Source organism: Osmia bicornis, chromosome 5, assembly GCF_907164935.1.
Source record: "Osmia bicornis bicornis chromosome 5, iOsmBic2.1, whole genome shotgun sequence".
Classification (NCBI taxonomy): domain Eukaryota; kingdom Metazoa; phylum Arthropoda; class Insecta; order Hymenoptera; family Megachilidae; genus Osmia; species Osmia bicornis.
In genome coordinates, this window is record NC_060220.1 from 8,120,014 (window position 1) to 8,137,451 (window position 17,438).

Consider the following 17,438-nt stretch of genomic DNA (forward strand, 5'->3'; position numbering starts at 1 on the left):
TTTTTTCAACATCATCACCGAGTGACTATAGGCACTCTTGTAAAATTCCAGAGAATTCAATACTATTATTTTATCATTTTTAATAATGGTATGTCACATTCTGTTACAGCACGAACGGCGTGCCATATTTCTCGGCAGTGTATAAACAATTGGACAAACTGGTAAGCAAACGACGCGAAAATTTCACCGTCCTAACAATCGAAATACATACGGGAGATATTATGAAAATATTCACTTGATAGTCCGCGATGATGCAAAATCAAAGCACACAATCATACGACACAACTATATTTTATTCACTGTTTCGCGAAGCTGGATGTGCTATGTTTGGCTTTACGCTTTATTGAAGACGTCGATCGTGTTTTTTACGAATTCATAAACGTTTAATAAAAATTACCCCATCAGCGTACAATCGAGAATACAAAAATCAGATCTGGAAAATATATTTAATAATTATTAATGATGATTCTGAATTCATCTCCGTAATTAGTTTCTTTAGTCATCTGCGAATTCGGTCGACGTCGTTGCATCGAAAGAACTGCAAAACATATTACTCTTTATGTATAGGGTGTTCCAATTAACACTTCGTGTGATAATTAAAATTAAGACTTCATTGTTCCATAATAAAATTGAGAAGGGACACCCTATAAATAAACAAATCGCAGTGACCTGAAGGCCAGGTTGAAGGAAGAACGGACGATGTTGAAGGCGAGTTTAAATGTGCGTCAGGTCATCGCGATCTTACTGTACACGAGATGTTTGTCCATAGCTGGCGGAACACGTGGTGAAACACATGGAGAACACATCCGAGGTACTTTTTCATCGCCACAACGAAATATTAAACCCTCTTTATTTTCTCTATCTTTCTTCTTCGATCTTTTTGTCTATGTGATACTGAATTGTCGTATCGAGACGCCCTGCTTTCATTTACGTATACACATTTTGGACGAGCAAATTATATGTACAAATTCTTATATCTGATTTGAAAAAAAAAAAAGAAAATGAATAAATCTTCATTTTCTAATAAACGCAAATGAAACGAGGGATAGTCGATTAGCTAGTAGTTACTTGAAATTTCTTCCACACTAACGATTACTTGTAAATACTGGTTCCTGTGGATTTTGAAATTAGCGAAATTTAGAACTTCCTGAAAAAATCGTAGGGAATATTTAAACCCGATGGAAACGTACGAAATTTTATCTCGACAGCACACGATTGCTTAGAGTACATTTAGTGAAACGTATGTATTATGTGTAGCGTAGTTTTGTCGATAGTGCTTGATCGTTCAAAATGAACTGCAATTATGAATGAAAATCAATATTTCCATTATTTTAAACACCTTAATCGAACCCTTTAAACGGTGTAATTTTTTTTCGAAATTACGCAATGTTCCCTGAAACGCTGAATACTCAAAGATTCAAAATACTATGTTGCTTCCACACTTGGCTGCTCTTTATTTCCAGCCGGTGCACGCCTTTCGTAGAACGTTTTAACACATCACACGATTAGCATGCGATTTAGTGAACACTGCACCGAGAGAGAGAGAGATACATTAAAACCCATTGCATGTACACTAGTTGCTGCTGCATTAGTCTGATAAAAACGTAGGATCAGGGTCTCCGAAAGCTCTTTGTTAAGCTTGATCTCTTGTGTCCTGGCAATTTTTACGGATTAACTTTAAGTCTTGTCCACGTGAGTTAGGAGATAAAGACATAAGCTGGAATCGAAGTTTCCCAGTAATGATGGGAGGTAAAAGTAACAAAGTTCCTCGGTAGAAAATTAAATTGACGAATGAAAAGCTTTCATGGTTCTTGATTATTAAATTATAGCTAATATTGTTTCTGGTTTTATTGAATGTTCATTGCAATTTTATAGAGAAACAAAGGGATGTCTTTCGTAATGCAATATTTCCCAAGTGCTCCTTTTATACTGAATTTATTAAAGAAGGAAGAGAAGTCAATATAACAAAGGTTTCATTTCGAATGAAACATTCTTTGGAAGTTTTCAAAATAGATACGGACACCTTTCACAAGGAGCATACGAGTCGACAGTTTTATTTAATCCCCCTTTTCATCTTTCGTGTCGGACAAAACGATAGAAACCTCAGAGGGCTGAGTACTGTCTATTCAAAGGCACCCTTTGCTGATTTTCCAATAGAATTCGGGGATGTGCAAAGGGACAAGCTCGATTTACTTCCAGCTCAATATGTCGCTCAGGGACGTCACAAGATATCAAGCTACATCGATTTCTTTTTTTTTTGTTATACAGCAGTGTGCTTCCTGTACACCGCCAATTTAAACGTACCTCCCCGATTAATCTTTCTTTCTGTAGGATCTCCACCACTTTTGTGCAAGTTTCCATGATAAAGCAATAGATTTGCAAATTTTTAGATCTGTCAAAGTGAAACCATAATAATTTCTTAATAATTCATTTGAATACTGATTCATAAAAAGTGGTGGAAATAGGGAAAAACTTATTTAAGGTGTGGTACCGTAGATCAATATTTGATCCGAAGAAATGCGTTTCATAGATGCAAAACGAGCTGGGAGCAAGAGTCACAACAGCTTGTCTTCAGCTTCATGGTCAGAACGGAGACGACGAGTACGTGCTACCCCCGGGGGCGGAGATAGGAACTCCGATGTTCGAGTTGTATTTGGCTCTGCAAGACTTTGTATTGTAAGGATCATTAAGAGAAATTGTTCAAAATTCGTTCTATTTAATAAGGAAGAGAGCATGAACCTTATATTATGAAAGTTTGGTAGTAAGGCAATAAGGAAGGGTACACAATATTTTTTAGTATGAAGGAAAACCTGCCGCAGTCAGATCATAAAACTTTGGCGATTTGCAAGTATTACGAGTGGTTCCGACCAGCTGTCGACAAATGGTTGGATCTTGCTAAACTAAAAGCTATCCAACGTGTAAGGAAATCGGCTGAACTGGATCGAATATGCACCGGTGAATACATAGTGAAGCATTGTACGTCTGCTATTGATGTTACAGCCTGCTTCTATCAGGTAATACATAGACAGTGTCATACGACTGATGATACGAGCTGACGATTGATTATTAGAATCGTTTATTTTAACACTGGATATATCGCTTGCAGATCAAAGAATTTTGGAAAAAGCTAGCCTGGCCTGATTTACCTGGATCTTACAACTTGGTCCTGAAAGTGGTCGATGTAAGTGATAGATATGCATTTAATTTACAATTGCCTGTGAATTCACTGTGTTTACAGGCAATATGCAGTTCAGCAGCTTACTATGCAGAAATTACACACCAGAAACTAGCTGACAGTGGATATTACGAGGAGCAAACGCCTTATAAGACAACAGACGAGGTAATCGCTCAGGTAGAGACCGCTTCGCATTTAGTTCACACAACACTGCTTTTGCAAAATAGTTGTAGCGAAATCGAGGACACATTTTACTGCAAAAGCAAACCGCAATTTTATTTTTTAAATTCGCTTGAAAGCTACACTCTGCTTAGCGAAATTAATAGAATTAGATAACGATAGAATTAAAATAGTACTCTAAATAGTTTCTAAATAATTAAATCTCTGTCTTGGACATCGAGTCTCGTTTCGTTAGCGACATTATGGTGTTGGATAATTCCACAGATGTGCGTGGCAATCAATGGCCTCGAATACGTCCGGAGATGGCTTCTGGATTTAGGGGAGGAACTACATGTCGAGAAGCTTTTGACAGCTTTGGAGTGTCAAGCCGGCGAATCAGCTCGGATGCAGTGGAGGACTGCTTTGACAACGCCACTTGAACAGACACCGGGACAAATGTTGCTGTTCATTAATCAGATCGTTTCAAGAATCGGCACGAAGGCCAGTACTGTTCGATACAAATATTTAGTCGAATGAATAATTCAGTATCTTCAATTGGTGTTATTCATTTGACTTACAGATGAGACCACCTTTGAAGAAGGCGATGTTCCATCTGGCTTGGTCACCGGACAGTTTACCCACTGCTGAGGCAATCGCACCTTTGTTGGAATATTTAGATGTTCATTTGGTAGCGTTAAACTCCGCTCTCCTTGTGGTAAATTTCAATCGAGTCCTCCAAGACATCTGGGAGGTGGTACTTGCAGAACTTAGTAATCAGATGGATGGGAACGCAGGTGTAAGTAGGATGAGATAATTATTTATTTAACTCCCTTATTATTTCCGTCTGTAATTTCATTCCAGGACAAACCAGCGATGTTTTACGAAAGACTCCACGAGGCACTGGATCTGTTGATCAAATTCTTCCACGCGGACGAGAAGGGTTTACCATACGATGCGCTTCATTGTCAAAGTTTTTTGAACGTCGAGGAACGACTGCAGTACCATAAAATGGACACGACGTTCTTGATTGATCGATTTTATCGACAACGACTTCAGGTCTTCATTGGGAATCTATTTCTCTCTTACAGATTGTTAATTAGCAGTTCAGTTACGTTACTTTTTTTTATAGGACCAATTGAACACCGTGGCTTCCGAGTACGGTGTTCTAACAGTGAGAGCGTATCTAAATCATGATTCCCTCTGTGTTGAAGTTATAAACGCCAGAGATGTGATACCATTAGATCCGAATGGTTTCAGTGATCCATTCGTCATCATCGAATTGCTACCACGAAGAGTGTTCGAGCATTGTGCCGAGCAGAGGACCAACGTGAAGAAGAAGACTCTGAACCCTATGTTCGACGAATGTTTCGAATTGTTAGTTCTATTTCTATGATATCTCATTTTTGTTAATTACCTCGCGAAATATTTTACAATTGACAAATTTCTGAAACATCTTGGAGACGCGTTCGAAAATAAAAAAAAAAAAGAAAAGAAGATCTCTCCTCAAAGATTATGAAATTCTGTTAATAGCTCAGTAAGTGTCGAGCAATGCCGGAGTCCAGATTCTATGGTACTGTTCACGGTGATGGACCGTGATGTCCTCACGGCTGATGACTTCGCTGGCGAAGCATTCTTAGGGCTAAGCACCATACCAGGTGTGGCCGACACGAATGCGAGCATAGACAATTTCCATGGCCTCAAACACACCGAGCTGCCTCTTATGCAGCAAAAGAATCGAAGTAAGCGAATAGAATGAACCCTCGTTAACCAAGGAAGCAGGGATCTTTATGGAGCGTAAAATGATTTGAATAATGTATACGGTTAACGGTAAAAGAATTTTCTCCGTGAAGGGAGGATAATTAAATCTACAGGGAACTTTGTTAAGCGTTAATGCGATCTTTTCTGACAGTGAAACGGCGGTCAGTAATTGGATTTTCAGAGAATCTAGTTAGACGATAATGCAAGTTTCCTGAAACTATTTGGGTTTAATTGAAGAAGGAACTTTTTTTTTTATTGTGTATTTATCTGAGATGATATTTTATTTTTATTTTCAGGTCACCCGATTCTTCAAATTCTGGAGACGAGAGTCGGTGACAAAGTGGCCCTCGACTTCGTTAAGAAGCAGAAACAACGATTCGCATCGACGTAAAACGGGTCCATGGCTAATAGAGCACCGCGGAAACAAATCAGTTTTGTTCGTGATACATTAATATCGTATTGACTCTATTTATCGATCAATGAAAAAAAAAAAGGAAGTTAAGAGATTTATCCGCGGATAGCTCGTCGACTCTGTTCCCCGTTCGTCCTGAAATTTGCCAGACCTTTCTCAGTGTAAATCGTGTTGAATATAATCGGTGTTGGTAACTAAAGAAATTAACTAAGAAAAGTCAGAACAAGAGGGAATAATTATTAAACAATACAGAATCAGAAAGGATATAACTGAGGTAAAAGATGAGCATACACTGGCTTGTAATTATATTCAAACATCAAGATAATTAAATAATTATTACTCGGTACATCTATTTACAATTATATCAAAACATTTTTTTAATTAATGAAAATACAAATTTTAAAGGAAATACTGTTAGCTTCTCTGGTTCTGATAACGTTTAATTAAATATCATGATGTTTGAATATTAATGCGAGCTACTATATATTCAAAACTATTTTTGTGTGGAAAGGAAAAGTCGCGAGGAGAGCAGTAAAAAGAAGGTTTAAATCTGTCAGCGTGATGTATCTAAGGATAAATGTTTAAAAAAAAAAAAAACTGTCGTCGAGACCGTCGAAACTCGGAGCAATGCTAAACGGGCTGGAAAATATTTTTCATAAAAGGAGCAGGAAGATCTTTCAAACTCGATACGTCCTTTTAAAATTGCTCCTTTTATTCCATTAAAATAAAAGGATTATATAAAATATGAACATATATATGTAGATTTATTTTTTCTTCCAAATTACCGGTTTACGTTGCGCAACGCGATGCAATTTGTACGTGAAAAATTGATCACCGATTCGCATTGCTTCGACGACTACAGATCAATTCCAGAGAGTCGATATACGATATTTTTCTTACTCGTCATTGGCTAAAATCTCTTTCTATCTTTCCAACAAACTGTTCCCCAATTCTCTGACCATATAACAACGATACTTTCTTCTTATTCTGCACGACGGATTTCAATCGACCTTTACAAAAAAGAAAACTAAGGAAATCCATCGAAAGGACATAGAAAAGAAATGAAATATAATAAGGATATGAAAAATGAGTTCATAGACGAACGAATGATCTAATCTCTACGTAAAGACACGTCAGAGAAAGAGAATTAATTAAACGATGTAATTTAATAATGTAAAGGTGATGAAAGTATCCCCTCGTGTTCTTGTCACGGGGATTCGGTGTGTTTTATTTCTTGCTCGTACAATCTGAATCGTTCTAGAGCTTTAATACGATCACTCGACACGTAGCGATCGAATCAATTTCAAGAAAGTGGACGAGTAGCTAAGAAAGCGTTGAAAAGTTTCAAAAATTATCCGAAGAGATTGTGTGTGTTGGTTTCTTTGATGTGGATCTTGAACAGAGATGGGATTTAAGTGTACTCCAAGAAAATTCGATTTGACTGAATTTTTCTAAACTAGGAATTGGATTAAATTTTTACCTTGGTTGAAAAATATTCTAAGAAGCTCCACGTTTCTTTAGGTGATATCTTTAGCTTTTGATTCTTCAGTATTTGAATTCTATCTATTCGTGAATACATATTTTCCTACCCCTAAATAAAATACCATCCCTTATGAGTAATTTTCGAATACCACCAGCTGCAATTTGTTTCAGAAATTAATTTAAATAGGGAATACATATTGAACTCGATCCCATCTCTAATCTTGAGATTATTAATTCGTATGGAATAATTATAAGAAGAGAAGTGATCGATGATGATAAAAATTGGCGACCAAAGTGAGGAACGAAATCTAATGCTGAATTACATAAACGCACACTCGTCAATTTTTCTATTGCACCCGGTATTCACACGCGTCTCATTTGCGTCTACAAATACACACACACATATACACATCTATACACATTGAAGGGAATGTAAAGTGAAAGAATTTCGCGATAATCGACGAACACATCATTGTATTTCACTCGCCTTTGAAAAATGAAAATTATGTTCAAAAAAAAAAAAGAAATCTAACAACGTGAAAGTGAATCTAGAAATGAAAATGAAGAGAAGAGAAGGAAACGATGATCTCTTGAAATGTCGTCTATCCGATCCTCGGTATATCTCGTGCATCGAATCCAATCGAACTCTATTTGCTTTTTTCAACCTTTTACAATCACCAGAAACGTATGTACGATTTGTCTTGTATCGTAAGACGAATAAATTAATATAAATGTACGAAAAATCTACCCTCTTTCATGGCTATTCGTTCTTTTCGTTTTGGATTTATTAGTTGATCTCTTTTGTTATCAAACATCAGCAAAAGTGTGTGTAACAAGAAATATGTAAAATCTTGTTTAAAAAGTTTCACTCAAACAATGACTGCGAAGGACTGTCAATCATCTGCGATTGATTAATACAAGTCACACTCTCCTCTGTTCGTATTATCGGTTCACCATCCAATTTTTCTAAGAATGGTAAACGCCTTGCCACCTCTGACCTCCACTGTTCCACCTCCATACTTTCGTACAATGGATTTCCAACAAAGAGTAGATTCTGAAGATAAGCCAGTTCTTGGAGTCTGTTGAATTCGTTCCATTCCCTTACTAAATTGTTCGACATGTAGAGTACGCGAAGATTCCTCATCGAATTGATCCCCTTCATTTTCTCAATGAGATTGTACGAAATCCAAAGTTCCTGCAGGGTATCACCTAATGCTTCCAATCCGGAGAATCCTTTAATTAGATTGCGACCCACGGAGAGTATCGTTAAATTCTTCAAAGCGCCGATTCCTGTATAAAAAAGGAACACATCAATTTAATATTTTTATTCGAAATTTGATCATTTCTTCCCTTCCCAAATTGCAATTAAAAATAGATGATTGATGAAAGAAGACATCCACCTGCAATTTTCTCGATCATATTGGTCGACAAGGAAAGCCTCTCGCAATTGACTAAAGTCGCCAAAGCATTGTCCATCTTCTCTATGGGGGGCCACTGAAAGCTCAGGATAACTTCTTTAGCGGTGGAAGCTTCTTCTCCTTCCTCCTCTTCCCATCTTCGAATCGCTTCTTTACAGGTGGTCGGTTTCACGTTGCTCATATTCCCTAATCATAATCGAATTTCCATGCTCCTTCGCAAAACTGAAATATACTTTTATGAAAATCAATTTCCATCGAGGAAAAATCAAATCGCATTAAAAATTTACCCTATAGGAATCAACGACATTTTGATTTTATGTCAAAATTAATTATTCACCCTTGAAACGATTTCTTCTCCTCCTGTTATCTGCTGGTCGAATATAAATTGCATCTCGTTGCAGCGTTTTCGGGGTGGCAGAAGATTCTTCTCCCTATTAAATTCCACATTGATTGGAATATCGTTTATTATCTTTCACCAGACCGTTCGAGGTTACAAGAATTCGACATTCGTATTCCTTCGTGGCAAACTGCCACAACTGGAGCCTGGTAATATCTGGCACCAATCAAAATAATCGATTCACATGGACGCATGCGTTTCGCGAACGTTATTTATCAACGAAATGTCGCGGTCGGATTTACGACGGATATTAACATTGAAAAAGTACAGGTCTCCCGAAACTCGGATCGTACGCATCCGTTTTATATTTTCCTAATGTGATCAAACTTGTCTCAGAGTTTCAATACAAAAAAAGAAAAAAAACAGTCGGATGCGAAGAAGATTGATCTTCGAAGTTGTTGAAGAGCAAAGAGAAACGTAGACCAAGAAAGACGTCGAATTTTCTTTTCTTTATTATCACTGATGTACAATAATCCCCAGGGGGATTAGAACCATTCGTATCCCAACGAGTGACAGTTCACTTATCTTGCATTAAAACGTATCAGCTAAAGGACTCGTCCTTCTTAGTTTCTTTTCTTGCTTTCCCCAAAAGCCTCGCGACAACTAAATTGATGAACGGCTAATTAAATCACCTGGTATCTCTATCAATCCGAAGAGATGGCAGTATTGTCACGTCACGCACATTACAACGATGAAACACGATGATAACGTTACATTGGTAGTTGCTTTTTTTTTTTCTTTTCATTTAAGAACATCGATAAATTCATCTTGACAATAGCTAATCGTACGGGGACATCAAACGGGAGTATCGAAAAGGAAGTTGATTTATGTAACATTGTTCTTAACCCTTTCGCTATCATTGAGACTTAGAGGTATTTAATTAATTTTGAAGCATATTAAAAAATGCCTCTAAAGCGAAAGGGTTAAAAGTCTTCCTTTATTTTCTTGTCATCGTTTCACGATCCGTCGTCATAAATCTATAATGTTCTTGTACGTACAAGGGTGATTCAAAAACAGATGAAATTTTTTCATTTTATTACGAGTATGAGGTATTTTAATAAAATTTTAACATTTTAACCTTCATAAATGAATTCTTGAGGAAGTCCTCTTTTCATTTTACCAAAGGTATGTACTGCTTTAAAAGAGTGGCCATTCTGGGAACTTTAGGAATCACCCTCGTACCATAAACTTTCACGCTAACATTCTCTCTCGACATTCAGTAGAAAATAAGAAAAAAAAAATTGCGATCATAATACAAAACGAAAAAAGAAGAAAGTAAAACGAAATTGAGAAAGAAAAATTAATTAAAAGGAATAGAAGAACGGACAACATTGAAAATGGCTAAATGGCCAGTTAAAAATGAAACACATTACGCAATATGTCGACACACACACGTTTCGTGGCTACATTGTTGTATTTCTCCGGTAAGACTTACATCGAGTTAGCTTAAATTACAAAAATACAGAAAGGCACTTGATGAGAATACCCCTTTCTCGCGAATGTCCTCGTCGAGGCGACGTTTCTACGGAAGAACAGCAACGACAACAATAACAACCGATGTTTAAAACGATATAATCTGTTTTGCAAACCAAACGAATCGAGTTGTCACGATCTCCTTCTCCGGTTAAGGAAAATCGTTAGGAAAGGAACCATTCCCACTGAAACGTGCAACATTTCTTCGCATTTTCATCCCCTATTACGTTTACTCTGCTCTCTTTAGTTGAATACAGCGCTGTGAGGGAGCAATTCCATGGTCTGTGACTAGAAAAAGGTGTCCTTGTTGGATAATAGAGAAGATAGTTTCCTTTCTTTCCTTTATATTTAAAGCTTCTTTAATTTGATTCTCTGTCCTATATAGAGTCCAATTGTAATAAAAGAAAGGAATAGAGAGAGTATATCATGGAGAAATTTCATTCTGAATCAACTGTAGGATTGTAAGAGATTATGTTGGACTCTGTGAAGACAATGAGTCTCTGTACTTTGTACAGTAAATAGCTCGTTTAACCTTAGCACGATTGCATGGTCATTTTGACCCAGCTATAGAAATGAAATAATTAAAATATCGAAGGCTTCAAACTTGTACCTGCTAAAGTTTTAATTGCGAGTCAAAATGGCCATAACCAAGAACGTCCGTCTTCCGAGGGTTAATCTCACCCCTTAATAGACCGCTTAAATTGACATTCAATTTAATTAATCGCTCGTTCGTTTAATAGGATTTTTGAATTAGTATTGTCATTGATTTAGTACCTCAGCATAGTGTTTCTTAATCACCAAACTAGATTCTTACAAAACACTGCACTCAGAAATGAAATTCTATAAAAATTAGAAAACTTAGATCAGTCTTAATATGATCAAAATTTATAATTGAGCTTCATTACAGTAGCAATTTATATAACAAAAAAATATCTTCTAAAGTTTCTTTTAACCATACATAATTATTACATTTCTTCTTTTATATATGTTAATCTTCTAATTTGGCCCCTGAAAAGGTACACCATTGGAACCACTCACGTCACGGCACTGTTCAATTTTAAATATATATATATGTGTGCATTTATATGTATGTATAGATAATTCGGATATACATAGGCGTAGAGATCGCTGAAATAGAGAGAGTGGACAGTATATATGTGTGTGTATATATATATATATATATTTCTTTATATTTCATATTTGTTCTTAAAACGTCCAAAAAAGAATATTCTTCTGAAGAGATATTACGATCGGTGTCTATCGTCATCATCATAATACCCGTTCTTTTGAGGAAAACACGCAAATTACAGTAACACGTCAATCCATTAACATACATCTACACAAAAACTAACGTGGACTTATTCTGATCGTAAATTAGGAATATATTAGTGTAGGTATGCACGTGTGTATTTATAATGTATCAGTTCCTGTGGAAAATTTTGTCATTTATTACGTTGATTGAAAAAAAAAACCAAAAATGTAACAGTTTGAAGAAAATTACCTTCAAGAATTTTTATTTATTGTAATTATTCATAATGGAAGAAAATTGTCTTTTGAATATAATAGAACCTATTTTGGTAATTAAAGGTCATCACGCAATCAAATTATTCCATTTTCATTAACCATCAAAAAAATGTGAAAACTTTTCCACAGGATTTGATAACACATCTCGTATTTCTCATTTTATCTTACCTTTTCCATAAGCATATCGTTAATCTTATCGTATATACAAGTTGGATTAAAAAGATTAAATTGGTCTTATTATACATTAACGACGTAACTTTAGTGGCCACTAGATTCATGCCATGGTCCAATTTAAATTCTTTCGTACCTGTCCTAGAATCAATTTAATTTCTTCGATTTAACTTTTGAATTAACCCTTTGATTATCATGAGATCCTTTTTTTTTTAAATCAATTCGATTAAAAAATTTTAATTAACCCAAATATTCTGTATTACAGATTTATGGAATAATATAAATGTTACGATTAAATGTAATGAAAAGATCAAAGGATTAATCGAGCAACACATACGGTGTGAATTTCTTGATGAAATATATAATTATCCTGATATTGATCACGAATGAATGAAGAATGAATCAACACGTATGATATTCACGAACTTATCCTTATTTATGTTAGTCATCGAGGAAGTTCTCGATCGAAGATTCTTAAACCCTAACATTAATCAAAATTCATGAAAGAAACAATGTTCGCGTTCGTTTTGATTAATTGGCACTTATATCGCACCTCGGTTTTGACGTTTCCCAGCGTCACTTTTCAAGTATTCGCATAGCAACGGGAGGAATGGCCACTTTAATTCACAATTCAGGGTAATTAATTTCGCGAGTTTAATTTATAACTGTTTCCTGCGTTTTCATATCGATACATACAGCCTTAAAAATTTATGGATTGCTTGCGAATGGAATATAGCTATACAAAATGATACCCACCGATAAAATCGGTTAAATTTGCAAAATAAAACTGGCCATTCCTGCCACGATACAATTTAACCAGCCTTTATTTCACCAATATTTCCTCCAGTGTCTTCTGCTGGAAATATCTGAATTTGTCAGATGCTACGTGGAAAGAATCGCGCCCTTACAAATCTACCCTCAGGTACGTTGCGAGATCTTCCACTTTATTTAAAGCACGTGAAGATTCTCGCAATTTTTAAACTTGCTGTCCTCCTTCCCAAATAACCAGGTTAACATTTGCCTCGCCTTCATACTGGCCCGTACCACACCCCTAGATTTATACCAGTGGCCGCTACCCTCGCTGGTACCGTTTCCTGTGCGATTCTCGTTTCCTTGCACGTTCTTCAGACGTATCTGGTTAAGAATTCCGACCAGAAGGTTGTCCACGTTGTGGTTGATGCCGACCGAAATTTCAATGAATTTCACTCGATAGGTACACGCCATGCATTTTCCATCTGAGAACAATAAATGGATAAATTAGATAACGGGGGAGGAGAATCTTACGGGACGTCGTTCAGGATGATGGATAAGTTAATTTAACGACGATATAGTTGGAATATGTTATATAATTTCTGTGGTGGAATGGGGGTGGGTTACGTGTATACCTCAGTCAATTTTTTTTTGTTTAAACAGGTCAACTTTTCTTTATATTTTATAAAATCCCATTAACTCTCTGACAGCGAACGGTGAAATTTTATTTTAAATTCTATTCATTTTGAAGGAAATTTTTAATGAAGTTTATAATTACCTCGTTAGTAATAATATATTTCTTTGAATATAGACTAACCTTGGGATGAGACTACCTTGGACCGAACCAGATCTACTTTGTTACCAACCAATATAGCCGGCTTCCCCTGAAGGAGATCCTGATCGTGAAGACGTTCGAGATACTCTTCGGCCCTTTGAAAGGACGCCTTATCGATCACAGAGTACATAATGATAAAAGCGTCCGGGTGTAGATTCTCCAGTTCCGACTTTTTGAAATAGAAAGGTAAAGTAGGTATTCTTAGAAACCTCGTGAATTCCATTAATAAATTAATCGAGTCGTTCATTCGCCAAACTAATTAAACTCGACGAAACAAAAGAAAACGGTGAAATCGATAAACAAAAAATTCTAAAGACGAACGACTCGATTGTAAGTCATTCTCTGAGTATCATAAACGAAGAGCAACCTTTGGATTGGCGATGTTGAGAAATCTGAGCTCGCTTTCCTCTCCGTTCAGCATGATGAAAACAGATTGCTCGCTTGGTACGTCTGAAACAAAAAGATAAACGACGATGTACAAAAGCGATTCAAAGAGGGCCAACGCGAGGATGATAGAAGAGGGATGAAAGGGGAGCATCGAGAAGGTGCCCCCTTTGATTTGCTGCCTCATTTATTTTTCCTTGGTCCATGCCCCTCGTGGACGGCGTATCCACGAAGGACGTAGGTATACGCGGGTAGAAGGAAACACACGGCGGAAAGGAAAATAATCGAATCGAACCGGGTTGCCGTAAATAAACTACAGCCGCGGACGAAGGGAGACGAATTCGTTACAGTGACGGCCATGTGACGTCGTCGTGCACCACGTAATCTTCGGGGTCTAAATGCGTCCACGTCGACGTTCACTCGTCAACAACTATTCCGGAACGTCGTCGACTTCCTAGGCTTGTGTCGATACCGTAATTCGATGATGTCACCCGTTCCCCGGTACGCTCGATTTCCGGATACGATCGACACCATTTCCTCTTACTGTTTCTATCGAGCCCTTTCAGAAGACTACCTATTTTCCTGGCTTTCTTTACGTATTACTTTCTACTCGTCCAATCCGCCTTTTCTTTTGTTTTACTTTACTGTATTGTTAACCCTTTCAGATGATAAAGTGTTTGTTGACGTACGTCTTATCTACGCTATTTATTTAACACTTGTTTATTATATTTGCAGGACTTCCATCTTGGGAGCGCAATAAAACTTTGAAAAAGAGAAAACCAGGGACACTCTGGCAATTAACACTTTTAGATCATAATAAAACGGTGAAGAGAAGAAAAAGAGTTAACCGTGAAAAACAGGCGAAGATTTACGCCGTGAAACGTTAAGAGGCGTCGAAAGAAAGGGCTGAAAAAGGGCGCGGATGGAGAATGAAGAAACTCTGGAGGACGAGAAAGAAGAGAGTAGACGATGAACAGACGCGCAGCCTGTATGATGTACGTTTATAGCACGGACCGGCGCAAAATTAACCGGGGCTATTTCTGCCCGGCTGTTCCTGCACTTTTCTTTTTTACACCTTCCTGGAAATCGGCGCCCTCGTTCCGCCCGCCTTTCCACTGGTTCACCTCGCGATTTTCCATCCTGCGTCTGAAAAACCTCGTGCGACCCCCTTTTCGCTTTTGTTTTCTTTCGAACACTGCCGCGGCTCGTCGTTTCTTGGCCTCGGTCCCGATTTCCCGGCAAAATTATCGCGCGAAACTTGACATCGGCCCCGATCTTCGTTCCGTTCGCGGAAAATAGATCGCCGGAGATAACTGATAACACCGAAGAACGATCAACGTTTCAGTCTTCCTTCGTGGTCGATTGCAAAAGGATGAAAAGTGAAACACCAAATCGAATCGTACGGCTTAACTTGTCTCGCTTCGTAATTAAATACCTCGCCAAGGAACATCGCTCGTTGTCGAATTTGCATCTTCGCGAAGGCTTTATCATTCCGGAAATTTCACCGTGACAAAGAATGCAATTACTCGGTCAAAGAAGCGGGAATAAATTTACGAATCTCTTTTCAAGTCGCGTCGCGCAACGCGTTCAAACTTTCAATAGACGAGGAAAATTTTTAAGCGCGATTCGATACCGTGCAAGTAGCTTTTCACAAAGCAGCCAGCCTGACTGAGACAGCCGAATGATCGAGAGAAGAGAATCGTTGATTGAGACTCCAGCTGCTCTTGAAACTTATAATCGGGAAAGTGGATCGGTGGCAATTTTCCTGGAAAACTTGGCTAGACTCGGTTAAAGTAAATTGGAAGTTCGGTTCGAACTTATTTACGTTCCAACTGATAGGGTGTTGGTCTAGTTTCAAACGAGACTCCTGTCGAACCATCCTCAAAGTCTGATAATTACGCGAGTTTGTTAAAACGAAGAGGTGTTTAAGCTAGAACCGAAGACTACCCGCTGCTTCATAAATATACTGCTCACAAAGTTGCAGCGGTATTTTAATTGAACTCGGTTGGGTTCAAGATGATTCAGAAGCATTATTCATGATTCTAATCATTGTTTTCTAACTCGTTGAAGAATTTTCGCAAATCAATGGAAAATTTTGATAGAAGCTAATGATGCGTTAAATAATCGTGTCGAAATTAAAATGTTCAATTATAAAGCTACTTACCGACTGGTGTAATCAATTCTACTCTACATTAACTAGGTAAAAAGTTAACTAGATACACGTTAAATCGATTCTGGCTCGTTCGGAGATAACCTGAGGGGTCATCGCGCTATTACCTGTCTATTATGCACATGCAGCGCACCATAATCCGCGAGCATGCACGATTTGCTGCACCAACGAGGAGATTAAAGCGAAACCACGGCCAGAGTATCGTTCGCATAAACTGTATCCCGTTATAATTTGTTTAGAAGCGATGACCCATCACATAATTGATAGAGAGGGTGAACAGCGTTACTAATTTCGTTTCATTAATTCATTTTAAATCATATCTAAAGTATTTAACAATATACGCTTTGACGGTGAATTTTGAACTGGAACACTGAGATCATCCCCTAAAATGATGAAAATAAAATGGAGTTTCGTAAAAAGAACGAATGTTCACGCAAAACTACATCGAGTTTATCGAACTGAAGAGTTTTTGGATTTCCAGCTCGATTTCAAAGCTTCAAAGTTACACTGTGCAGACATAAAGTTCACAGTTTATGCGAGTTGGAAAAAAAGGAATCCTCTTTCTGTTGCAACTACACGTGGATGTTCTGTCTTAAAAATGTTCTTGAAATGTTGTATAAATACCAACAACGGTGCAATTGATCTAATCTGTTTAATCGAATTTTCAATGAAAATTTTCCATTTTTACAATTTTTATAAAATATCTATTTTCCTTGCAATGGAAATTGGCTTCCAAAATTTAAACCCATTTTACAATCCACATTCTTCGTAATCTATTAACAGTTTCGGAGCAATCCAATTAGTCTGAAATGCAATTGCAAATTTTTTAACGAGGTTTCGAGACTTCGCCTAACACCTTTAACTGCATTATCCTGCAGAATATTCCGCGACGTGCTGACGCCAGGATCCACGAGAACCATGGCCAAAATCGTAACCATTTTTCGGATCTAGGACGCTCGTACAACCACGATTTATTCTCGACGATGGTTTTTCTTACTTGGCAAAGAATTGATACTCCGCATTCAATGTGTGGAAACGTGAATCGTCATCCAACTTTTAACTTCTTATTGTACCATATCACGCGTTCCAACTACGTTTCAAGTACACTTTTGTCCATCTAAATGTTTAACAGTGGAATTACGAATATAAAATGATTGATTTATTCAGACTATTATCAGCAACGATAATTCTGTGGATGATAAAACTTTCAAGATGTCTCTTTGAATAATAAAACTTTCTTTAATTGCAAAATAAAAATTCAAGACTGCAGAGGATGTTTAATTAAACAGTGTGAAAAACAAGAACGACCCGTCGGAATTTCTCGAAAAGA

General features: G+C 37.3%; 3 protein-coding genes across 10 annotated transcripts in view; 1 reads left to right on the forward strand and 2 right to left on the reverse strand.

Annotated features, from left to right (window-relative positions):
• LOC114878072 (BAI1-associated protein 3) overlaps nt 1–5,724 on the forward strand; it is a 62,486-nt gene extending 56,762 nt beyond the window's left edge. For 5 of the 7 annotated variants that reach the window (XM_029191460.2, XM_046285613.1, XM_029191459.2 and 2 more), the window contains 12 exons: nt 110–161; nt 770–811; nt 2,531–2,676; nt 2,798–3,014; nt 3,107–3,181; nt 3,239–3,352; nt 3,620–3,835; nt 3,915–4,130; nt 4,196–4,390; nt 4,464–4,708; nt 4,865–5,073; nt 5,389–5,724. In XM_029191460.2, the coding sequence (XP_029047293.1) occupies nt 110–161; nt 770–811; nt 2,531–2,676; nt 2,798–3,014; nt 3,107–3,181; nt 3,239–3,352; nt 3,620–3,835; nt 3,915–4,130; nt 4,196–4,390; nt 4,464–4,708; nt 4,865–5,073; nt 5,389–5,483 (1,822 nt within the window). In that variant the 3' untranslated portion in view covers nt 5,484–5,724. The remainder of the gene's footprint in view (nt 1–109; nt 162–769; nt 812–2,530; nt 2,677–2,797; nt 3,015–3,106; nt 3,182–3,238; nt 3,353–3,619; nt 3,836–3,914; nt 4,131–4,195; nt 4,391–4,463; nt 4,709–4,864; nt 5,074–5,388) is intronic. The other 2 variants (XM_029191464.2, XM_029191465.2) reach the window with 2 other exon arrangements.
• A 1,895-nt stretch (nt 5,725–7,619) lies between these two features.
• Nucleotides 7,620–9,141, reverse strand: LOC114878076 (dynein axonemal light chain 1-like). Of its 2 annotated transcripts, none has more exons than XM_029191471.2 (3): nt 8,742–9,141; nt 8,387–8,626; nt 7,620–8,276 (listed from the first exon to the last, which is right to left on the reverse strand). In XM_029191471.2, the coding sequence occupies exons 2-3, from the start codon at nt 8,583–8,585 to the stop codon at nt 7,852–7,854; spliced, it is 624 nt and encodes a 207-aa protein (XP_029047304.1). In that variant the 5' UTR covers nt 8,586–8,626; nt 8,742–9,141; the 3' UTR covers nt 7,620–7,851. The 2 variants fall into 2 exon arrangements, with proteins under 2 accessions (XP_029047304.1, XP_029047305.1); XM_029191472.2 differs by having other exon boundaries at nt 8,692–9,141.
• An 88-nt stretch (nt 9,142–9,229) lies between these two features.
• The window catches only part of LOC114878074 (GTP-binding protein RAD), a 31,691-nt gene continuing 23,482 nt past the window's right edge, over nt 9,230–17,438 (reverse strand). Inside the window, exons 5-7 of the mRNA XM_029191467.2 lie at nt 13,922–14,004; nt 13,537–13,723; nt 9,230–13,204 (exon numbers count right to left, since the gene is read on the reverse strand). Of these exons, the coding sequence (XP_029047300.1) occupies nt 12,918–13,204; nt 13,537–13,723; nt 13,922–14,004 (557 nt within the window). The 3' untranslated portion in view covers nt 9,230–12,917. The remainder of the gene's footprint in view (nt 13,205–13,536; nt 13,724–13,921; nt 14,005–17,438) is intronic.